General features: G+C 36.9%; 1 protein-coding gene and 1 pseudogene across 1 annotated transcript; both read left to right on the top strand.

Moving 5' to 3' along the window:
* The first annotated feature begins 590 nt into the window (after window positions 1-590).
* Window positions 591-9,710, top strand: LOC120253474 (annotated as a pseudogene).
* A 9,310-nt stretch (window positions 9,711-19,020) lies between these two features.
* LOC120253475 (pentatricopeptide repeat-containing protein At1g77405-like) lies at window positions 19,021-25,446 on the top strand. The gene is given in 3 exon segments (XM_039261810.1): window positions 19,021-19,249; window positions 24,060-24,136; window positions 24,139-25,446. Coding segments are annotated over 3 exon segments (1,455 nt in total). The 3' UTR covers window positions 25,288-25,446.
* Window positions 25,447-26,808: the final 1,362 nt, after the last annotated feature.

Consider the following 26,808-nt stretch of genomic DNA (forward strand, 5'->3'; position numbering starts at 1 on the left):
AAAGGCTTCGCTGTCGGGTGGGTCTATATTACGATGGCATACACAACAAAGTACACATATAAACATGCTTTTATCATACTAATATTACCGATGAAGTTGGACCATGTTACCTTGACATAGGTTATTGCAACCATGGGATCAAAGGTGGTGGTCTTCGTGGCATCATCCCAACCTCACTGCATCGAGATCTCTCACTTTCTTTATCTCAGTGTATTGTGATTTCAAAGTTCGATAATGATTTTCAACATTCTTGGCACTGACCTCAGTATTGAACCTATAATTGACAGCGATAGCAGCAAAGACAAATGCAGCTTGTTTGAATGATTTGTCACATTTTAGCCCTTTTCTTACTTGTTCCTGTAGAAGTGGGATCAAGAAACTATTGTATTCAGCCTTCCATCGCTTATTAGGGGTACCGCGCTTGCTGCCAAAAGCTTTTGATGATGACTTCTCAGTTGCACACTCAATACCCTCCATACTAGTTGGAATTCTATTGGAAAATTGTTATTATGTAAGATTCTTATATCTATCTGTTGTAAACTGCTGCTTGTGCAGAACCATACACAAATATATTCATATTATGAAAGCGAATGAAATATGTGGACAAGAAGGCAGGCAACCATGGAAAAAGAAATTTTGAAACAAGTAAATCAAGGAAAAAGAAAAAGAAACTCGCTGCTTGATTATATCTATCTATTGTAAATACGCTGCTTGATTATATCATGACACCAACGTAACATTTGCAACATTGAATAAAAAAATGGGATTAATAGCAGACAATTGTATGTAGTAATCAAGATTATATCATGACACTAACTTTTACATGGAATTAGGAATTCAGAAAACAAGTGAAATCATGAAAAAAAGAAAAAGAAACTATGTCACCTGTAAAGCATGAAAAAAAGCAGATGGGCAAAATATGATGATACAATGATATAGAAAAAAATTGGAAGTAATAGCGTAAGATAGAATGATACGAGTCTTCGGGATGGGAGTATCTGGAAGATAGAATTATGATGATACAATGATATACCAATCTACATTGAATATAAAAATGGGATTAATAGCACTCAAAAAAATTGGAAGTAATAGCATAAGACAGAATTATGATGATACAATGATATACCAATCTACATTGAATATAAAAATGGAATTGATAGCAGACAGTTGAATATGTAAAACTAGATTATGTCATGACACGAACATAACATGGAATTAGGATTCCAGAAAACAAGTGAATCATGGAAAAAGAAAAGAAACTATGAAACTTTAAAAGCATGGAAAAAAACACGAAATAACAAGGGAATCATGGAAATAATCGGAAGGTGAAAAAAACAACTCAAGAACAATTGAAGCATTTAATGATAACATGTAGTCCAGACATGCTAGTGTAATGAAACAAACCTATGCAAAAAAAAAAATTGCAGCCAAAGCAAATAGGCAACGATAAAGATGTTCACAGTACTACAGTTAACAAAGCAATCTTGTGATAATCACACAAAACCACTATAAATCATCCAGGTCGTTCACCATCTTGTCTCTAAGTTCAATCCATTGCCGATTCTCTTCCCGTTGTTCTTAGTGTGATCGGGGTTGTGATGACATGATTTGGTCATCATGTTGTGTGCTTCCTTCATGCAACAACATATCGTTTGGGTCGACACCTGCTATATAATTATGCAATATGCAACATGCAAGAACCAACTTAACCTGTGTCCCGAAAGGGAATAAAGGGCATGATGTAAAATCTTGAAACGATTTTTCAAGATTGCGAAAGAGCGCTCTACACTAGACTGTAGCATCGAGTGTCGAAGGTTGAACAATTCCTTCGAATTTGTTGGTGCCCTTCCACTATGCTCTTTCAAGTGAAACCTAACACCTTGATACAGTGCTATAAACCCCTGTATAGTGGTATAACCGGCATCTACAAGATAATATATCCCTACAATAATGACACATGTCAACTGGTCGTTCTTGTAATATTTTAATCCACTAATATTCGGTTTCCTACCTTCTATCAATTTAATCCTTCGGGTTGTTGTCTTGCTAGTGCATCTTTTAGAACAGTAAAGTCATTCGCTGATCTCTCCCAATCCGCCAACACGTAAGTGAACTGCAAGTCAGGGTTCACGACAGCCAACACATTTTGGGTTGGGCCTTTACGACCACGAAACAGAGGTATTTCTTGAAGGGGGGACGGACACATCAATATGCATCCCGTCTAACAAACCTATACAGTCCTACACGAGAAAAGTATATGAAGGAACATGGAACGAATGATTAAGGGGAAATCATTAAATTTATGTTATATGTCAAATTTACTTACTTTGAAAAATGGATACCAATTGGGGTTACATTAAATTTCTGAGTGATAATTGGTTCTAGGAGAATGTACAAAATCATCTAGAATGACACAAACAGCTCTGAGCACGCAATTAAAATATCGACTAATCGTTTCCCCAGATCTAACAAATTCAATTCTCATGGTCCTATTTTTGGTATTGTGACCAACAATATGCAAGAACATGCTAATCGTTCCTCGACAAATATATGTCACGTGTCCCGAAAGAGGTGCTTGTCACGCATGATCAATGCTAGATGCATAAAAGGACCTCACATCCATCCTAAGATAGCTCACACAATAGTCACAACCACTCCCTTAAAAATACGCTCCATATGTTTTTTTCCCTAGTCAAGTCTCGAAACATGGATGGTTCCTTACTTCTCCCTTGTCTAGAGACATGCATATCCTTAATTAGGCAAGCAACAACCACAACAATGGTAGTGAACGTGGCAAACCAGATGACCTTACACGGTCATTAACAATCCAGACTATCCATCTACATAATTAAGGATAACGTTATTGATATGAACATGCAACTACTAACTGAATTCGGTACACACCAGTCAAGAATTGACGGCTAGTAACAATAACATGATATGATACAGAATAAGAAATTGCATATTATGCCGAAAATAAATCAGAAATAAATGAAACATATATAAACAAATTACCAATAACATAACAAAATCATTTATGAATAACGCAAATGTAAAGCAGTAGAATATGATTAGATTGAAAGGTATTCATTGAATATCATGAAGATCTTTAAGGACAACAACATTTAAACAGTCCAGATCATGCTATCAATACATAATGAAATCAATGCCGAGAAATAAATCAGAAATAAACGAAACGTATATAAACAAAGTGAAGAACACAACAGAATAATAAAACACAACAATTTATGGAACATGCTATGAATAACACAACAGAATAATAAAATAAATTCCCAATTCTTATTCTTGAACAAGAACAGAAAACTCGTTATAAAAGAAAAATCAGAAACCCTGCATGCAAGGGGTTTTGACATAGGAACTTAGGTTCGTGTTCTCCAAGTCAAAGTGCAATGTTCTCTATACCAAAGGTATAAAGTTACTGGACCAGGCCAGGCCTCAAAACCAATGGCAAGTCGAACCAATGACTTTATATGAACTATAAACCCTGGTTCAAATTATCAATCTGGGTAAGTATATAAACAACTGAACAATAACAAGCTATGATAAGGAATAAGAAATTGCATGTTATGCCGAGAAATAAATCAGAAATAAACGAAACATGTATAAACAAATTGAAGAACACAACAGAATAATAAAACACAACAATTTATGGAGCATGCTATGAATAACACAACAGAATAATAAAACACAAGGAATATGAATAACACAAAGGTAAAGCAGCATTACATAAGGAAATCAATAATAGAACACAACAATTGAAGAACATGCTATGAAGATGTTTATAAACAATAGAACAATAATAAGCTATGATAAAAAATAAGAAATTGCATGTTATGCCGAGAAATAAATCAGAAATAAATGAAACGTATATAAACAAATTGAAGAACACAACAGAATAATAAAACACAACAATTTATGGAACATGCTATGAATAACACAATAGAATCATAAAACCCAAGGAATATAAATAAAGCAAAGGTAAAGCAGCATTACATAATTAAATCAATAATAGAACATAACAATTGAAGAACATGCTATGAAGATGTTTATAAACAACAAAACAATAACAGGCTATGATAAGGAATAAGAAATTGCATGTTATGCCGAGAAATAAATCAGAAATAAACGAAACGTATATAAACAAATTGAAGAACACAACAGAATAATAAAATAAAACAATTTATGGAACATGCTATGAATAACACAATAGAATAATAAAACACAAGGAATATGAATAACGCAAAGGTAAAGCAGCATTACATAAGGAAATCAATAATAAAATACAACAATTGAAGAATATGCTATGAAGATGTTTATAAACAGCAGAACAATAACATGCTATGATAAGGAATAAGAAATTGAATATTATGCCGACAAATAAATCATAAATAAACGAAACGTATATAAACAAATTGCCAAATAAATTCATGGCTTGAAGAACTGCAAACAAATATAACGGAAAAATCTATAGGAAATATTTACGACATATGAAGATACACAGCGATATAAATCAAAATAAACTTAACTTAATTAAATGAAGCTCTGGACTGAAACAAAATACCATAGTGACAAAATTTGATGATAACAAATATACCTAACAAATAAACTAGCATGAACAAGAAATAAATAAAATGTATTCTTGCAGATTTGGAAGAAAAACAAGATCGAGAGAGGAAAACCACTGAAAAATAGTAGGCACAAGCGCATCATCCGAAAAGCTTAATGGAACAACAAAATGAAAAAAATGGGTAAAAACGGACAAGCTACAAGCAACAAAAAAAGGGAAAAAGGAAAAAAATAAATCCAAAATAGCATCGCTCAGACCCATTTATCGGAGGAGAGAAACCATAGACGGGGATGCAAGAGGCACAGAGAAACCCTGAACGAAAAGCCCAAAGTGGCATGGTAAATGGGGAAAAACATACATGGCTTGAAGAATTGCAACAAAATATAACAAAAATGTATGGAAAAATATTTACGGCATATGAAGATCCACAGCGAAATAAATCAAAATTTTAATAAAAACCTTAATTAAATGAAGCTCTGTACTGAAAATAAAACATCATACTGACAAAAAACGAAGATAAGAAACTTGATATATAAACCAAAAATCAACAACAACTAAAAACAAAAACATTTTTTCCGCGGATCCGCAAGAAACACAAGATCGGGAAAGGAAAAAACCCTGAAAAACATTAGACACAATCATAATATCATCTGAAAAACTTGAGGAAACAACACAATCAAAAATGGAAAACAAAGAACAAGATAGTACGGCGAGAACGAAAGGGAAAAAAGAAAAAAAAAAAAGCCAAATAGTATCGTTTGCATCCATTTCTCGGAGGAAAGATGTCTATCGAGTTAGATCTGAACGGCTGGCGAACAAGAAAAGCATAATTACAGCCGAGAGAGGGAGGGATGGTGGTGATAGAGAGATGGTGATGCTCGAGCGAAGACAAGATGGAGAGATCGGTAGTGGAGGAGGCGGAGAGAAACCCTAGAAGAGAAGCTCGGAAGTGGCCTGGGAATTGGGGAAAGATGGGGGTAATTCCAACATAATCACGTGACGCCATGTGAAGGAAGTGAAATGCTTCAAATCACACTTCGTGGTTTTTTTATCCCGAAGTGGCTGGGGTGAAGTGGTTGGTTTTGGAACTTGTCAAATCACCGACTCGAGTGTCCACTTCGTGAACCAAACACAAGGAAGTTCTATGGAAGTCACTGTTTCAGCCACTTCGGGCTCTAATTCGGCGAACCAAACACGCCCTTACTACCAAAGTGCTATACCACTAGATCATGCTAATGCTGCCATCTTTTGATATTTCTATATCTCAAATTTTCATAATATCCAATTGATTTTTTTTAATTTAATAAAATGAAATACCATTGCTATGTTAACATGTAGATCTACTGATTCATTTTTCTTTGAATTTTTAATAAATTTTTATTCAAAAAGGGCCTAAATTCTATGGAAAAATCAAATAAGAATATGTTAATTGCTTTATATATTATTCATATAAATATATATAATTAGCTAAAATTAAGGAGAGATTTTGGGTGACCAAACCTTCACATTTGTTAAATACTACTAATTTTCCATATTCAATAAAAAAGTAGGCTTATATCAATGAACAATGTTAAGTGTCGATGTCAAGCACTCTTAAATTCTAATGTGGAAAATATGGGTGAAGATACCTCTTCTTAAATTCTAAAACTAATTTTATGACTGAAAAAATTGAAAATAATAAACTCTTGTTTTTTTAAAGGAGAATATTAATTATTTTTTTCATAAAAATAATAAATAAACTTTATATCATAAACAAAAAAATTGGGTTTTTTTCCAATCTAGCCTCCTTACAAAATAATATTATAAAAATTATCGTGGCATCGTTTAGAGTTTACTTACCTGTGTAAAGTTGGCATTACTACCTCCTAAAACGAAATGCTAATTATTACCACTTAATATAATGAGTAGCAAAAACAGGTAATATATCTTTTAAAAAAAAAAAAGTAATGCATTATTTATATGCCAACGACGTTCTGATCTAGTGGCATCATATTCTCTTCATAGGGTGTTCTTTTTGAGAAGGATCTGAGATCAAACTCCATAACTCATGTCAAGTGATGGCACACGTATATAAAAGTATTAACCTCACGTGGGCGTCTCTTACTATCCTTAAATAAGCGGTGCTTTGTCATCTATTTATCATATACACCATTTATATGCCCATATATAAGCCTATATATACTCATGACTACCATTAAACTAAAATTTCATTTTAAAAGAACTCTCTATCCATGCAAATATGCGACAAGTCTACTATACACAGAGCTAGACGGAGACTACAATGCGATCAAGTCAATAAAAACTTTGAAAATTCTTCATATATGATAATAAGAGCAAGCGAGCAGTTGCAAGCTAATGCAGGGTTGGCAATTCTGAATAGACCACTTACAAACTTTTGACATTTCTATGGCTCAAATTTATAGACCACTTACAAACTTTTGACATTTCTATGGCTCAAATTTCTTCCATAACTAATTAATCATACTATTGATTTTAATAAAATCAGATACCATGGTTACATGGAAATGCAGAGTGATGAGATCCATTTTCTTTCGGTCAGTTTAATAAATCGTACACAAAGAGAAGATAATGTATATGGAAATCCAAATAAGAATATGTTAATAGCTTTGTATGCTATATATAAATGTATATATAGTTGGCCATAAATTAGGAGAGATTTAAAGTGACTGGAGCCATCACATTTATTTGAAACTCCTTATTTTCCATATTCATTGTATAACCGAGGCTCATAGTAACGGACAATATTAAACGTCAATGTCCAACTCTCTGACATGGAAAATACATATGAAGGCTCTCTTTCCGAGATTCTAAAAACTAATTTTTCCATAACCCACAATAATATTTATTTACTGTTAATTATGACCTGAAACTGTTACTTATCTTAGTATAGATCTTCTGTGAGAACAATCATATTTTTTATCTCTCCATAATTACTTAGCAAAAGGAACTTACCGTCATGGGGTTATAATCCAACATATATGATAAATCCTCATTGCTAGGTGTGTTAGTTTGTCCCATCTGTTAAGTCTCGAGAGGGTCATTAAATTACTTAACTAATACACTTATATTCCTATTTTGCTCCTTTGACACTCCTTAAGTGAGGGACACTTGTGAACATTTGTCCAAGAAAGAAAAATAAAAAAATTTTACAACCAATAAAATTAAAAAAAGATTAATACTATTTTTTTCTACAAGCACACATTATATTCCACAAAATAATAAAATAAAGTTTCTCACATTAAAATAAATGATCATACCTATATAAATAATATATAATTTTGCATTTTTTTTTTTAGAGTTTATATATTTATACCATCACCATAACAAACTAGTGATAATACTATCAACTCTCATACAAAAGATTGAAGATTCAATTTTTTTTTTTAAATATGGTTAAAATTTTTGAGATCTATGTTTGAGGTGATTTATTAATATTGTATTATGTATTTATGTAAAGTTGGCATTATAACCTCAAAATGAATGCTAATTTCCGCCGAATATATATAATGAACAACGAAAGCAGGTAATATATTATTTATATACTCATAAATATACTCATGGCCACCGTTAAACTAAAATTTCATTTTAAAAGAACATTTTATCCTTGCAGATATTTTTGACAAGTCTATGGAGAGGCAGAGACTAGAGTTCAGTCAAGTCAATGAAACTTTTGAAAATTCTTGTAGAGCATGCAATTGCCAGCTAATCCAAAAGTTGATTAAATGACCATTCTGCCCCGCTAACCAGTCCTATAAAACCCCTCTAAACTCTCCACGTATCATCAAAACCTACGCCACATAACAGCTAGCAATGGCACCCTCAACGCTCATGTCTCTTCTTCTCTTCCCTCTCATCCTCCCACCTCCTACGCTGCCACCTTTGACATTGTTAACCAGTGCTCTTACACTGTATGGGCAGCTGCAGTCCCCTGGTGGCGGCCGCCAACTCAACAACGGTGAAACATGGACTATAAACGTTAACGCCGGCACCACCGGTGCCCGTGTTTGGGCACGCACAGGCTGCAATTTTGACAGCTCTGGTCATGGTAGCTGTGAAACTGGTGACTGCAATGGCCTCTTAGAATGTCAAGTTTATGGCAAACCACCAAACACTCTCGCCGAGTTCGCTCTAAACCAGTTCCAAAACCTGGATTTCATTGATATCTCTGTTGAGATGGTGATTGAAGACAAGACCCAGACAGTGGGCATGGTGAGCAAGTGAGGCGTGTGGTGTGGGGGAAAGGCTGGTGCGCTTGTGGAGAAGCAAACTAGCATGGTGCTGTACCAGAGAGGATGGAGAACCATTGTGTTCAGAGATTGCAGGGCATGGATACTGAGCCCTGTGGGTAGTTTAAGTAGTTGGAAACCTTTTTGATATATTAGTATTTTAATGTTTGAATCTCTGGGTGTTTGGGTTGGTCCAATGGTTGGGTGAGTCAAGATTACGGACAGACCAATAGGAGAACGTTTTGGTGTCTCGCCCAATAGTCGCTGAGTTAAGTGTCTACCTGTCTGTAGTTATATATATATATATTCAAATGCTAATGGACTTCTTGGATTGGCTGAGATTTTCCTCTGTCTCCCACTTTATGCTTTGACTCTTTGAATGATTGTTTTACATTATCGGATAATCTAGAGACATTTCGTCGAACACCTCAAGCCAGCAGCTCTCCACATCACAACAATCTCTTTGGTTGATGGGTTCAATGTGCCCATGGACTTCAGTCCAACCGGTGGGTGTGCGGGTGGGATCCAGTGCTTGGCTGACATCAACGGACAGTGTCCGGCAGTGCTAAAGGCTCCAGGAGGATGTAACAACCCTTGCACTGTGTTCAAAACTGATGAGTATTGCTGTAACTCAGGGAGTTGTGGACCAAGTGATTATTCTAAGTTTTTTAAGGGTCTCTGTCCTGATGTTTATAGCTACCCTAAGGATGATCAGAATAGTACGGTTGTCTTCACCTGCCCTGGTGGGACTAACTATAAGGTTGTCTTCTGCCCTTGAAATTAGGCGTGAGATCATCTAGTGATGCATGGTATGTAGGTACAAGAAGGAGAGTTAGGGAGTGGGGTCCTTCTTGATAAATAAAGTCATTGTAACAATGGTTATGACTTATGAGAGATGAATAAAACCGAATGGTTTTTATATGTTAGGCCTTTTTATTTAACCGAATGCCTTCGTAAATAGCTCGAATTTTATTCTGTGAAAATTTAGAGCTCAGATCGAAGTTTTAGGTTTAGACTCTAGACAGACTCTTTAATTTTCTGCTTGGCTTCATACTCTAAAATACATAAATAAATAAATTAATAATATATTTGCAACACTTAATTTACCTCATCAAACTCAGCTGCTTTTCAGGCTTAATTATTCTAAATGATATTCGTTTAATGTAAGAATAGTAAAAAGTCTTGAGCCCATATATTGACCTACCAAAAGTACAAGGTTTTTCTATTAATTAAGAATATAGATAAACCATATTTATTAAAAAACAAGTATACAAAGTACCGGGTGCCAAAAAGTCAACCCATCATAAGTGGGAAACCAAACTTAGAACACAACTTAATTAAGAGATTTTTTTATTTAATTTTTTTGATATTAAAAATAATAAATAATAAAAAGTAAAAAGTAATGGAAAAAGGTTTTTTACTCGTAAATTTATTGGTAACAATTTTCCTAAAAAATTAATAGGACTAAATAGGGAAAGGTTGTTAACAGAAAATGTTGGGAAATTATGTGTTTATGTTTTATAAATAAATATCATGACTGGTTTTTTTAATTAAATTATTGTTCATAGCACACATGGTTGAAAGTTTTTTTCTGATTAATCGGAGGAGATATTTTTGAAAAATGTTTTTTCGTCTGTCTTTTCGTCTGTCTTTAAATGCTTTGATCCTATTTAGTTTTTATGGACTTGTTTATGTATTTATTTTCCTTTGATATATGTGATCTCTTGTTAACTCTTCCGATCAACTCTTCCATTGATAACAAAAATTTTTTATAAAAAATATGGACGATTAGAACTAACTCCTCCTCCTCCTTGTTATTATTATTATTATTATTATTATTATTATTATTATTAACAACTAAATAGACAAGTTATACCACTCCACAGGATCACCGGATAATAAACTTAAATATACCGATAGGGTATGGTTCTTATAATTTATATTTCTAATGACTAAATAATATCAAATAATTATAAAATTGGTAAAAGAAATTTAGTGAAAAAAGTGGACATGTTAGGGTAGGCTAAAATTATGGCATAATTGGTACCATATGCTATAATTTAATATTTTATGAGAATTATGCCATGTGGGATATTTGGACACTTAATTTAGAATGTAAAATTATGGCATAATATGAGTATTATGCCATAAAAAAATATTCCACTAAAATGTCTCTCTCTATCCAGCCACCGGCCACTAGTCTACGGCGAGCCGGCCACCGTTCGGTTGCCCTCCAGCAATCCACCGGTGATCTAGCCGCCCTCGACGATCGTCCCATCTGGGTCCACAGCGGTCCGCTCACCGTCCCAGGGTGCTCTCGACAACTAGCTAGCCATCGACCTCACCCGTAGTCCATCCCTGCTCCACAATTTTTATTTTGTTAACTAAACACTCATTTTGTATAAATAAAATATATCACAATTTCTGTAATAATCACTTACGTTTCTCACATAATAAAATTATACCATATTTTTTTTATTTTTTTTATTTTATAATCAAAGGTACGCAGTAGACAAAGTTATCTATATATCTTCAACTATGCTGGATTTTCTTTCTTAAGTCACGCTCAAACTCCAAAAAGTCATGTGGAATCTTGTCCCTACATGGACTTTCATAATACATTTCGACAAATTTTAAAACAAAATCCACGAAGGTATTAATTAAATATAAAAAGAAATTTTTAATAACCCCTGATGAAACCATCACACATGTCTTTATTCAAAAAAAATAAAAATGTCATCTACTTAGGGATACTACTTAAATTCATAGACAAAATTTAATATTTTTATAATAATTTAATTAAAAAAATCAAAAACTTATAAACTGATCATCCAAGACGCACTCATGAGATGCCATATTATCATAATTTGTATTTCATTAATTTAGTTCTTACTTACTACAGAAATCAAAGTATTATTTTAATTAATTAATTCTCAACATTTCATTTAAATGGAAACCAAAGTTTTGAATATAATATTTGCATATTATGTTTATACATAATGTTATAACCAGGGGCGGACCCACATGGGTGGCAGCCGTGGTGAAGCCCGGGCTGGGCCGGCAGTGAAAAACCTTAGAAGAACCCAGTGTCCAATAAATTTTTATACAAATATTAATGTTTAATAATATTTTTATTTGTATCTGAGATAACAAGTAATGGACTATGGGCATGTGGTTTTAAGTGAGAGTTGAACGATGTGATTTCACCCCTGGCTCAAATCCTGAAGTTTACATAATATTAAGTTTTTTTAATAATTTTAGTAATTAAAACAAGTCAAAAAAATTGTGAAAAATTTTTAAAAAAATTATAAAAACAATGTTCTAAACTTTATAATTTTTAATAATTAAGAAAAATAAATTGATAATGTGGCATGACAAATGTAAAAATTTTGTAATGAAAATTTTTTTCTTATTTAAAAATTACTAAAATTTTAAGTTTTTAATAAAAATTCAGAAACTGTCATAACATCCATCACAACGATAGTAATTGACTTTTAACACCCACTTATCAGATGAGTTTTGGTTCCTGCACCCGTCAGTGGTTGAACTAAGGAGAGACCATGGTTGAGCTAATGCCGAAAAATTAAAGGGTGACGAATATGAGAATATTAACTTTTATTTAAGCCCGGGCTGAACTAAATTCCTGGGTCCGCCACTGGTTATAACAATATCGTTATCTTCAAGTTGTAAATTAATTGCACACACACATATATATATAGACTTCCACGTTCCAATTGTATTCATGGCATATGCACACATGCATTCAATCCAAATGAGGCCACACATCCATGCCATTTTTTTCATAACAAATAAACTATTGACCTTCAAGTTAGGCATGATAATAAGAATAGTTAAGTTTAAAGTACTGGAAAAGAATGCCTATCTGCCAATTAATAAACGCTTTTTAGTTTTTTTAAATATTACAAGTTACGAGAAAATCACTTCTAAAAACTTATTTTTTTAAGATATTTATATCTTTTGGTATAAAAAACAGCATTTACTTTAATATTTTTCAAACAAAAACAAAATATTTTTTTACTAATTTATATTCTCATACAATTAATTCTTTTAAAATTTGACACTTAATATAATTTTCTTATTTTGTAAAAGGTTTACATTTTGATTTGTAACATTATCAAAAAATTATATTATTATTTTTTTATTAGATGAATAAACTATTCACCTCAACCAATATTGTAAAACAATATTGGTCATTCTACCTCTCACTTAGCAAAGAAAAGAATTACCATCTTTTTAATGTGAAGGCGAGATATTTAAAACATTATTATTTTGAAGGAATCCGCAAAAATATTGTGGTTTTTAATATATACATATACATATATATTTATATATATTTAATGAATAAAATAAATGAATATTTTTTAAAGAAAAATTAATTATAATAAATTTTTCTTATATTCTTCTCATCATAAATTTTTAGAAATTTATTTATTTATTAGTTTACTTGATTTCAGATGGAAGTTTTTTAAGGTTACTTTTTTCCCCATCTTATTTAAGGTCATGATAGAATAAACACCGTATTTAGAGGAAAATTGGATGAATTAATAATCACGATGAGTGCTTTTGTTAAGTCAACCATCTCATATGTTACTAGTTCAAGGACACGTGTGATGGTGTTATCAATAAAAAATCATAGCTGAAGCAAAAGATTCTAAATAAATTAAGGTTCAGATATATTTTCTTCTCTTTTCATTTAAAATATTTTTAAACTCAATAATTCTGGATTTTACGCTTTTGTGACAATGAATATATATTAAAACTATGAATAGGTATATGCACTTATTATGTTATAAATTAATTGATTTTTTAATTTTTATAAATGTTTCATATATTTTCTTCAAGATTTTATTTGTTGAAATATTTATATATATATATATATATATATATATATATATATATATATATATATATAAATGTTTCATATATTTTCTTCAAGATTTTAATATATATATTACAATTTTTGAATAGGTATATGCACTTATTATGTTATAAATTAATTGATTTTTAATTTTATAAATGTTTTATATATTTTCTTCAAAATGCTGATTTATTATTTTATAACAAATATATATATATATATATATATATATATATATATATACTTACTTTAAAACTAATTTAATGAAACAATTGTAATAAAAATATTTTCTAGAAAATTAGAATGAAAAAATATTTTAAAGTAAAAAAATATGTATATTTTTTTTATTTTGAAAAGGCTTAGCTCCTGGTTGTACTAATTCAGTTATGCTTCTAAATTTTAATTTTGCTTATAAAAAATAATATAATTGACAATAGAGATGAGGCTTCTAATTTCTACCATGCTCCATATTCAACCATATATACTAGTATATCCTCAAATAAGTAAAATAAATAAACATAATGCTGATTTAGGGAAAATTACTTTTCACTCACGTAATTTTTCAAACTTCCCAAAATCTCATACTTTTTTACACACCCGGACATGCTCTTCAGTTAGTGTTTAACTTCCTTTTACCCCCACTGCTCAATTCAAATGGGCCCACGTCACGTGAAATCTACTTTTTGGCCTTGAAAATGGTGGAAAGGAAAAGCGCCAAATCACATCATGTCTCAACCTTTTCAAGAGCTTTTTCACTGGTTTCGATAGACAATGCCTAGGAGTTGCATTACATCTGTTGTTCTCCCTCATTTCTCCTCGACTGAGTTGTCTCGACTTTCCCGCTTCCGCTGGTTTCGTGTCTGACGGGTGAGAATCTCTTCATTTGCTACTCAGCTTGGTCTCAGGTGAAGTTTATCATACCCGAAATATATAAATCGGTTTCTCCAATGTAAAAATGAAGTTGATTTCCATCGGATTGGTCAAGTGCGCACTTCATCTTCAAATGAGTATGAGTCGATTTCTATGCCGAGTGCGAGCTATGTGCCATTGTTGTCTCCGCTTGACGAGTTCATTTCGTTGTAAAGTTCTTTCTCGCTTATGGTTATCTATTTGTATATTTTTAAATAATGTTTAACTATTTGCTATTATCCGTTTAAATATATATTACTAATATGTTTAATAATTGTCATATCCGTTTTAATACTCTGTCATCTCCGTTTAACATTATCTTTACATGTAGTAACTTTTCATATTAACGCTTTAAATTCTCAAAGTCCTTTTGCGTAAAAACGGTGATCTTTTTCGTTTGATCCGAATTGTTGGCAGGGTGGCACGCGGTGGCAGAGTTATAGTATCCGCGATAGCACTAACGACTTTAGTTAATTTATGCACGGACTACTGTAACTATAAATATCCGAACACCCGCTCGTTGTAATGTCCCGATCGATGTCGGGATCCACCTGTCGCTTTAATTTTTCTCCGGATATGAAGAGTCAGCGCCAGTGGACTTCACACCATAAATAACCGTGAAGAACCCTTCCCATGGACAACCACTGCCGCCGCCCTCATCATCCTCCCTCCTCCTCCTCCTCCTCCTCCTCTTCCCTCCTCTTCCCATCGCGACAATCACTTATCCGAAAGGATGTTTCGTGAACCTCCTTTCTTATCTTGAGAATCACAGCATAATCACGCAACAAGTTAAACTATCTTTTTCTACGTCAGTCGAAACTGCTCGCGATAATTGCTGAATGCAGAGGATTCTCCAGTGACGATGGAGTGCAAGCAATTGCTGCGAGCTTTCGACTTGGGTAAGAAAAGAGTTTTTCACGATTATGCGATTGCTGGAGGATTCTCTAGAGGAGTGAGAGGTCAGAAACATCCTTTTAAGACAGGGTTGATATTTATCACTCGAGACTTTTTTGTTACCGCTTAAGAACATTACGCCGCTGTACAACTATTACGATCTCATGGTTTAACTATCAAGATATCTTGCCAAGTCCACCATGACACATTGAGTTAATAGTCGTCATGCGAATGTGTTTGTTTAACCTTTTTAATGTCAGATCAAGCTAGTGCGTGTTCAAGTTGATGCGCATGTTATGCAACCGCTGCGAGCATCTCGAATGTCTGACACTTGCTCATGATCGAGGGTCGTAGTCGCGGAGTGTCCAAAGTCCGAGAGGAGCGTCTGTAAATGTCTGTAAATGTTGTAAATGTTTTGTAAATGTTATAAACGAACGTTTTATTTGAATGTGAACTCGAAATTTACAAACAAAGCACCTAGTAAAAACAATGGGAAACAAAAGAACGTCATTGTAAACAATAGAAAAAGTTAAACAATACTCAAGTTACTCTTTAATCACTGATAAACGGTAGTTTAAGAAAATACGTAAAGATGTTTAAACAGATGACCAGAGAGTACTCCATCTTCAACGACGTCGTTGAAAGCATTCAATTTAAACACAACATATATTTTAAATAGTTAAAGTCACTATATTTAAACGCTTTGACGATTATTTACATGATACTGGACTTTATTTAAACCGTAATCGCTATGTTAAACACTATGAGTCTATCCTGCTTTAAACATAAAAAGCTTCGACGCTTAAACAGATACTCATGTCGAGGATGACATTACCTCGCTTCATGTATCAGACAGATGACATATATTTTTCCTTTTCTGCCCTTTTCGGGATGGAGGGAAAATACCGACCAATCACATCACGCCTAGTCTAACCTCTATGCACTAGTCTTCATCATGATATATATATATATATATATATATATATATATATATATATATATATATATATATACACTTTTTTGCTCGCTTATCCGACCGCCGCTGCTTGTTGTTTACATCTTCTTCTTCTTCTTCTTCTTCGCTTATTTTTGTTTCTTCATTTCATTTTGTTTGCAGCGATCTGGGGCTTTTTCGTCGATATAGTATGAGGAAAGCTTTTTGCTAGATTCCTAGGATTCAACGGGAGAAAGATGCTAAATGTTCACTGACTCGCACTTCTCGAGTCTGGTGTTAGCCGAGATATGAGCTGATATGGTCTCAAGTTTCTCTTTGTCAGGTTAAGTTCATCACACCGATGGATATAAAACGGTTTTCCCAATAGAAAACGAGTGTCGACTTTCCAATGGATGTGTCACGCGACTCCATCTTCAAATGTGTCAGAAGTTGATCTTGTCGCCGAGACGTAAAATGTGCCATTGCTCGAATCTCTAATGAAAAACGAAGTTTTTACCGTCAGTAAGTTCCTTCTCTTTTTAATTGTTCCAGTTTGTCCGGGTCATTAGTGTTTAAATATGTCCGTCACTAGTTAACATCTTCTACTAGTCGCTTACGTTATTAGTTAACGCTTAAGTTTTTAATTTGACGCTTTAAATATTATCACTTAAACATTATATTCTCCGCTTAACATATTGATCTTTTCATTTGATCAAGTGTTGGCAGGAATTCGGGATTCTCGACGCCTGCTCCATCCCCACGTGCACTCACGACGGTGTGGGATGTCTTCCTTCTTCGCCGATCATTCTCGCGCCGCTCATCGATATTGGACAACGCTTTGACTGTGTCGAACATTTCGTGGATGTACTTCGAAATCACGCAATCAAAAGGAATTTTCGACTTCAAATTCATAAAGAATCGAAAAACATCGAGCGATCGCGGAATGCGACCGCCGATGGTCGTCTGACGCCTTCACGCATCAAAAGAGTAGTAACAAAAATACTTTCTGAATCAAGACAATCAACCCGTGCACACACTCATGCGGTGGTGTAGGTTCGGCGTCACGATCCGAAAAGCGCCCAAAAATGGGTTAGCACGAGTGATTCGTAGCTCGACGACCGCCCCTCGCACAAGGCCATCAACATTCGTGCGACATACTTGCGAACATGGTGTTCACATACCATACAAGCAGAGCTTGGTTGGGAAAAGAGCACGCCGGGTGGTCCTCGACGGCAATGATCATCTCCGCCTACGATCGCTTGCTTTGGTATGTGGATAAGGTGTCTGAGACAACCTCCAGCTGCTGCGATCGCTGGGAAAGAGACGGGATCGCTTTTAAACGCAGCATTCTTTCTTTCGCCGTATACAGGTATTGCGGATTCAAGAGGGCTTGCAGGCGCAGTCATGTTTCGATGGTACTCCACCTCCTCGGGAAAATATCGGGGTACACTATCGGGCTGCCATGAAAGATGGAAACAATGGTTTTTCCATCGCCGCCCGGTATAGATCGATCAACTAGACCGACGCCAATCGAATCGTCTCATATCTAAGTTAGGGCGATGCTTTTATACGAGGGATGGAGATTATCATGAGATAATTACCTTGTTCGACAGTCCAAGGGGCCTTGTGAGTACAATTGCGAGAGTCTTCCTCTTCGCCACATCGCATACCGCCTTCGACATTTGGAGGCCAATTTTACGAAAGCCAATGTCGACTTGGGAAAGGCATTGAGGGAGGAGTGTCGGGTCTCATACGCCTCGATTAGCATTGCGCATCCACGGCTAAAGATTTCGATGATACCGTGAATGAATCGCAGGCCACATCACCCAAGCTCATCACGTTGATTAATAAACGGATACGGCACATCTGGGCTCGAATTATCCGCTCGAGAGGTGATCGTCAGCGTAGATGTATTCAAACGTCATGAGTCGCTCAATGCTTGGATCAAGGAAGCTCGCCATTTACCATCGTTGACGAAAATGGGTCGACTCATAAGGTCTCGCGAATGTTGGTTTGCTAACTTTCAACATTTAGTACTCTTAAACATTCTCAATCTTTTTGTTTAATTACACTCTGTTTCGACTTTAAATATTAATACTTTCGCTTAAATATTTACAATAATGTTTAAACATGTCTACGAATTATTTAACCATCAATCGTCTTTTGTTTAACCTTATTCGCAAGGTCAGGCTGATGCGCAAGTTATGTAAACCCGCGTGAGCAAGCGAACAAACGGGAGACCTACTTATCGCCTGTGACGCATATCTCGGTAGGTAGAGATCATTGTCGAGGACGACCGAAATCTTCGTGTCGGGTCGTTGTAGTCGATGATCGCTACGGCGATCGACCCGGGTCAGAGCAACTCCGTAGATCTCGCCATCGAACTCCTGTTCATGTCGATAGGTGGCAAGTTTATGGTATCCCTTTAGCAAACACGCCATGACGCAATAATGCAGCATGCACACCAACGTATATCGATTTATTAGCGGGTACTTCAATCACGACAATTACAAACCAGCGTACAAAGGAAGCTTATATTCCCCATACCCCGACGACTGACGTGCCTTCGATGCGAAATCGCGAGCTTCGCTTATGCGATCACCGCGATCGAGAAAGCGGCACTGGCGGCCTAGACGAAGAGGATCGAAAGTCGCAAGCGCTTGACGTCCGCGAGTTATATTTGCAGCTTGCCGCCATGGATCCGATCACAATCGACGCATCTTTCGCGAATGAACACTCGTCGCCACTAGGCATTGCAAATAAGCTCGACGATGACGATGGAAACATCAGACATACGGGCAACTTTCCATATTTAAACTCTTACTCTTACAACGAATCGAATGTATTTAAATGCAGACATTGTTATTTTTAAACGGATACAAGTGTAATTTGAAATATTTCAAACTGATGTTTAAACGATATATAGTATATTTTAAACAATGTAAATGGAATGTACATAATTACAGCGTAAATTAAACAACTGAAATGAACCGAATGGAATTTAACACGCCTTTACAATCGAAAACAAACAAAATTTACATTGAGATATATAAGTCTATTATTCAAACGAAAACAATGAATTGAATGTCCAGCTTACATTCGAAACAAAATCGACATCGAGATATACAAGATATGTTCTTCGGTCCACAAATCTTAAACCGCTCGTGACGTCCCTTTGCTGGATGGACGCCGACGCCTCCCCTACTTAAGTATGCGGTAACATATCTCACTTGAGGTAAGGAACGCCCTACTGCTGTAGTCGTAACTTCACCCCAAAGCTAATCGTCGACAAAACCGCACGACGTGACGCGCAATCGACGTCCTTGTTTCGCGTGGGCGTTTCGCTGTCGCACGCAGTGGGTACTTCGCCGCCGCCGACTGGCCGAACTCGCATATCGGCACAATTGTCGAATAGATTCTGCCGCTGATACAGAGTTAGCAGTTAGAATACCGATTAAATACCAAACACTATTAATCGGACATAATTATCTTACCATGTCCAACGCTGCCTTTATCGTGCTTCGGACACTGAAGAATAATGTCCGTATTCTCGTTTATCATTGTCGAGGACGATACACATGGAAGTGGCCATTCACGATTATCGGGAGGATGACAATTTGAACTCTCGCAGTTACATTGACAACATCCCCGACCATAGCCGCTAATTGTTTCATGTGCGTCCCCGCTTTGGACATAGCGCAAGCGGGCTCTGAGTGATATGCGAGGCGCTCTTGTAAGGATATGATATACGCTTCAAACGACTTTTGTATTATGTATCGAAAAGCGCCCATCACATCATCTCTGACCATCTCCTTCCCCTCGCAAGCAGTGTACAATTTGTCCCGTGGTACAGCTGGCGTCATTCTTCCACAGCGATCTAGGGTCGAGGTTAAACGATAACGAGATAATAAGACCATATTGTATAAATGTTTAAATGATATTATCAAATTGTTAAATGATATTATATATAATTAAACGTTAAGTGAAAAATTAAATGATAACATAAAAGACATTAAACACCATTAGAAAATCGATTCATACACTATAATAAAAACTTTAAACACTATCATAAAAACTTAAGACTTACTCCGATCCATAGAGCAGGGCTGAGGAAGATCCTCATCAACTCCTGCTCATATTTGTTAAGACGCATACTGAGCCAACCCATGGGAATAAAAAGCTTTTTGAGTCATTCCGTCCCATTGTTGATTGGCCTTAATCATCTCTCTCGTTGCTCGGCTGGGGTCTTCATGGGCACCCGCCAGCTGCACCTTCATGGTGTTCAAGACCGCCAGATCTTCCTTTCGATGCGTGGACGGCCGATCTAACATCAACCGCGACACATCCTTACATGGTTGTATTTGTGTGGGATCGTGCCTCGCTTCGTCATGTGCGATCGGGTTACCACGGCCACGGCCACTGCGCAATGCATTCAACGATCTTCTCAACCGCGTCCACGACGACAAGATCATTGGGAGACACACCCTTAGCTTGTTCTCGATCCGCAAGGATTGCGTCCATCTTTGATGCCGCGATCTCGCAACGGTTCCACCAGTCCATCGATTCATTAAGAAGAGAGTCGACGACCTTTCCTCAACCGGCAAGAATCGGCCACATCATCTACGATGTCCTCCACCGTCACGGCCATGTCATCAACGGCGATAAACTCGCAGAATAAAGATCACCACCGATGGTGTTGCTATTGTTTCATCGTCGACCGGCCGTGGAGATAGAGGCGATATTGTTCTCCTCTTTTTCGCAAGTCTCTTCGAATGTGGTCGCCTTGAACGACCTTCCCGACGATGTCATCGCTCGCCAAATTCGCCTTGTTCGTCCGGTGCTTCAGCCTTTGGAGGGATGGCGCAGTCGGCTGCGAACGTCCTTCCAGCTGCCTCAACACGAGCGATGCTCGAGGAAACTCCCATTAATCAATATCTCGCACGCCTGCGATAAGAGTTGCGCTGACATCTTCGCCTAATGTCGCCGACTACGCTGCCACGGCCGGGAGGGCTGCCATGGTCGGGGGCCGCCACAATGGGACCGCCGTTGTCGCGGTAGCTGCTGTAACCGCCGGATGGGGGAGGGCTTCTCCCAAGGCCGAGGATCGTGCGTGCGGCGTGGTCGGAAGTAGGGAGAATCAAGGCCGAGCGCGCACGATAGTAGGCCGCCTCTCTCATCCTCGCCTTTGAAAGCAAGTGTTCCCGAGCAATAGCATCGATCCGCTCGGTTGCCCCAATAAATATTTTTTCTTCAAAGATTCGCGGAACTCACTCGAGAAACTAACATATGTAAAACCAAAACAATGTCAATAAATCATTCATTTTAAACTATAAAAACTATATTTTAAAACAGATTGGTTATATATTTAAACGTTATAGAATATATTTAAACGGAGAACAAAAATATTTAAACCAAGTATGAATAAGTTTTTAAACGGTAAATACTAAAGTTAAACACTAAATAATATGTTTTACATTAAAGACTTATGTTAAACATTGTCCATGATTTATTACCTCTTTCCCATCGAGCGACGACAAGTCGGTTTCTACCGCCGCTGCTTCCGGTGAAGTACTTTCACCGTAGCACGCGATCCTCGGGACCTCGCCAAAGCGACTTTCTTCCCCGCTCCGGCCACCGTAGAAACCGCACGTTAAGCGCGACCGAGCAACCCCTTAACGTACCCGTGTTGGTCTTCTTCCCATGCAGATCTATCTCTGCACTCCCGGCGGCCGCCAGTGGAATATCCTCCATAAGCCACTTCTGCGTCGCCGCGCCCTACGCGCAGACGCCCCATGGTCGGTAGATCATCGACGTAATCAACGCATCCAGCTCGAACCGAGCATGATGTATTTGGGAAGATGACTCATACCCATGAGGTACACCATCAGGAGTTTGACAAAATTATGTTCTTCTCCCCTCTCGTCGAACAAGTCGCACTGTAACGCCTTCGATGGAGTCTCCGCCTCGTAGATGTTTTGATAGATACCGCCCTTCGAACGCACGACCGGTTTTCTTCTTTCCGAAGACGCATCGCGTCGCCATCGCAACGCTAGCATCAAGAACGAGGGCCACATCTCGAGGTCTCAAACTCAAGAGCTTTCCCGATCCTCGAATTTATTGGTGCATCGTATCTTTGCAAAAAGAGAATCAAGAAGGACCTCTCTTGGTATATAGCTTTCACTCAAATCACCGCAATACTGTGTTTTTCGAATAATCTCCCAAAGGTCGAGGGGTCATGTTATCTTCAATTCAGCCTAAGATCTCCACAACCGTAGTCAAATAGCATCGCCCATTAACTAGGTTGACCGCCATAATCACAAGCTCCCGCGATAATAACAACATATTCAACACGCAAGATCGACAAAAAGTTTAGCCGGAAATATAAGGTTTTAAAATCGCAGAACCTCTCGCTATTAAACGAGAGATATCAAATGTTAAACAGAGACCCATTTTCTTAAAGCAGACGGGAATACTTAAACAGTAGACAACAAATTTTAAACTGTAACATCTCATTTCTTAAACGCCAACCCTCATTTGTAAAACCGCAAACCATATCAAACGAAAAGTGGAAATGTACATTATAAACATTACACAAATCATAACAATAGAAAAACTATTTCGATGAGTGTATACATATGAAAATGCAAAAACAAAACAAAAACCCTAGCGAGAAATCTCCCTCAGACTAACAAAACCCTCAAACTGAGAAATCCCCTTTGCAGACTTCAATATCTTCCAATAAAACAGAGAGCACAAAACAAAAACCGAAAAATCTTTCTTTCGAATGTAACAGCTTAACATAAAACCATACTCAATACCTGAGATCGTAGAATCGATGAAATGCCAACTAGCTACGTGGGACTTCTCCTTCGAGATCTGGTGGAAAGGGAAAAGTCGATGAAATGCCAATTACAGAGGCTTCACGAGAGACAACTTTGGAGACAGTTTCTGAAATGGAAAAGGCAAGACGCGAGTTGAGAAAAAGCAAAAGAGCCCAATAAATTCGGCTCTTGCGGGTTACTCCTACGGAAAACCCACCACACTTCCTCTCAAACCGCCGAGATCAGTGCAGCCCACGACTCCCTACTGCAGCGGCATTTTTCGTCCCATAAAATTTTGAAACTCACTCCGCTCACATCCGCTATGCGCTTTGCGGGTTTCAAAAACATAGTGTTTAAAAAGAGGGGTTTTAGGAATGCAAAACTCACATGGGTGTTTTAGCGATTTCTACAAACTTAGATGGTCGACAATTTCCATCAAAAATTTAAATATTAAAAAAATTAAACAAAATATTAAAAAAATCATGATTTTTATGCTACTTGGTGAATTTTTATATGAGTGAACGATTTTACCCATGTTAAAAATGACAAATTTAATATCTTGACTTTTTAAATCTAAAAAAATCGTATGCCATAAAAACTCACTCTTTATTTTTTTAAAATCTCAGAAACCTTGCTCTTTATCTTATAAATCTCATAAAAAAGCCACAAGGTTTTGTTTTTAATTTCCCAAAAACAATTTGTTAACATGTTAGAGAAGAAGAAGAAGAAGAAGAAGAAGAAGAAGAAGGAGAAGAGCATCATCATCCATGGCTTCTCAAACCCCTAGTTCTCCAGGTCATGGCCGCCATGCTTCAACTCCGCCCCTTCTCCACTTCCCTTTCCCCTCCCCACGCTTCCCTGGCTGGACAACCAACTCCATCCTCTCCATCCTCGCCGCCATCCCCTCCTTCTTCTTCCTCGCCACCCGCTCCATCGGCCGCCAACCCACAACTCGCCATCGCTCCCCTCTCAAACCTCGACCTCTCCGTCTCCACACCCTCGCCGTCCACCGCGACCCTTCCAGGATCCATCTCGGCGTTTCTCAAGCCCTAGCCTTCTACTCCTGGGTCGAATCCCACTGTGGATTCATCCACAACGAGAGCACTTGCCGCGCGATGTGCCGAATCCTTGCCAAATCCAACAACCTCCGGATTCTATGGCGGTTCCTCAGATCCAACCAAACCCTAGTCACCACCACCACCATCACCTCCATCATCAAGGTCCTTGGCGATGAGGGTTTGGCCAAGGAGGCCTTGGCCGCATTCTATCGGATGAAACAACTGCATTGCAAGCCTGATGTCATCGCCTACAACACCCTCATCTCGGCGCTCTGCCGGATTGGTGATTTCAAGAATGCAAGATCTCTTCTTGAGCAAATGGAGCTGCCCGGAGCTCGGTGCTCGCCGGATACCTGCACTTATACGATCCTCATTGGGTACTATTGCCGGAGGAGCATGGAGACCGGGTGCCGGAAAGCGATCAGGAGGAGAATTTGGGAGGCTAATCACATGTTCCGGCGAATGCTTTTCAAGGGTTTTGTTCCTGATGTTGTGACCTACAACTGTTTGATCAATGGTCTCTGTAAGAGTTATCGGATTGAGAGAGCTCTGGAGGTGTTTGATGAAATGCTGCAGAGAGGTTGTGTGCCAAATAGAGTTACTTATAATTCTTTCATTAGGTATTATAGTGTTGTGAATGAGGTTGATAAGGGTGTTGAGATGATGAGGGCAATGGTGGCACGGAAGCATGGTGTGCCCATGTCGAGCTCTTACACGCCGATAATTCATTCGCTTTGTGAGGCCGGAAGGGTTGAGGAAGCGAGGGATTTTCTCGTTGAGATGGTTCAGTTTGGGTCTGTTCCGAGGGAGTATACGTATAAATTGGTTTGTGATGCTTTGAGTAGATTGGGTGTGGATGGTTTTGGAGCTGATTTGAGGAGACGAATTGAGGATGGAATCGATGCGAGGTTTAGATCAGTGATGCGGGTGAAGCCTATAATGCAACGCCCGAAATAGATCTATTTGTGTATTTGGATGATGTAATGATAAATCAAGCTGTTACACTTTGATAACTGTTGCTCTTTGTGAGGCAAGGAAAGTTATGAAAGTAAGGAAGGTCTATTCCGAGGGAGCACATACATCCATATGAACTAGTTTGTGATGCATTGGATAGTTCAGGGGGAAGAAGGTTTTGGGGCTGATAAGAGTGGAAGAATAGAGAATGATATTGATGAAAGGCTTAGTCCAGTGATGCCGGTGAGGCCTGTGTTCGAATTGTCAAAAGAGATCAGTTGTGGATGTCTGATGACAAGGTGAGGCCGAAGTTGAGTTCAGCTTTGTAGCAATGAGATGGAGCAAAAGGGAACCAATAAAGAGCACTTAAGTTCTACAGGTGAAAACTACTACCAATCTTATTCCATTTCATTAATCTTGTTGCTTGCTTCTTACTTCCTATAGAAAGTATGCTGAGTCTTAACAACTTTTTGCTGTACTGCTACCTTGAGTTCACTTTGATGCTAGATGTATTTTTTTTTTTAGGTAAAGCTTAATCTTGGACATCCTTGTGTTATTCCTGATAGTTAAATTGAAAAACAATGAATGCTCACAAGAGATGTACAATGTGCTTTGCTTTTAGTGTTCCTGCTTTCTTGTGGCAAGTTATCACCATGTTAGCTGCCATATTCAGTATCTGTTATTAGTATCTCTTGATGTTGAAGTGTTATGGCCAAAACTATGACAAAAAAGAGATGATATAATAAAATGGAATATATTATCATTAAGTCAGGACTTGTTAGATTTTCTATAGTGTAGTGGTCAGATTAGAAATAGGATAAGGGATATTAGCTTTTGATCTATTCCACACCGTCACATGGACGCTGGAACCACCGATACACAACCACTACTCACACCTCTAAAATTATACCCTCACATGTGATTCGAACTCTTACCACTTGTAAAAGATTCTAACTGAAAAATCAGTTACTAATAAATCACTTGGTCGTTGGTAAATCACATGACCTCTTTTGCTATTTTTTTATTGTTGTGATTCGAACTCTCACCATTCGTGAAGGATTCTAACGGGGAAATTAGTTACTAAAAAATCACTTGGTCTTTGGTCAATCACATGACCTCTTTTGGCACTTCTTTATTGTTGTAAGCTTGGCTAGTTACATTCTTGACCAAATCATAATAAAATTGGTGTGGTATGAATGTAAGTTCAAACCAAAAAATCATTTGACTTTGGTTAGTTTGTTAATTATCCGGACCAATATGATTTTATAGTTGTCATCAAACTCAATGAAATCCAATTTTAGAAGGCAACAGGTCTTTGTGCTAATTGACATTTACTTACTCGAGCTCACTTATATAAGTGAAATATTTAACTTTTTTGCTATTAGATACAGATAATGTCCCTCTATTAAACTTAATTTATTTGATTAGTTTGACATCAGATTTAACTATGCCTCTTCTTAAATAAATACCAAACTGGATTTTGCAATAGAGCAAATCATGCATTTTGTTGGTTCATTGTGTTTG

This window comes from Dioscorea cayenensis, unplaced genomic scaffold, assembly GCF_009730915.1.
Source record: "Dioscorea cayenensis subsp. rotundata cultivar TDr96_F1 unplaced genomic scaffold, TDr96_F1_v2_PseudoChromosome.rev07_lg8_w22 25.fasta BLBR01000099.1, whole genome shotgun sequence".
NCBI lineage: Eukaryota > Viridiplantae > Streptophyta > Magnoliopsida > Dioscoreales > Dioscoreaceae > Dioscorea > Dioscorea cayenensis.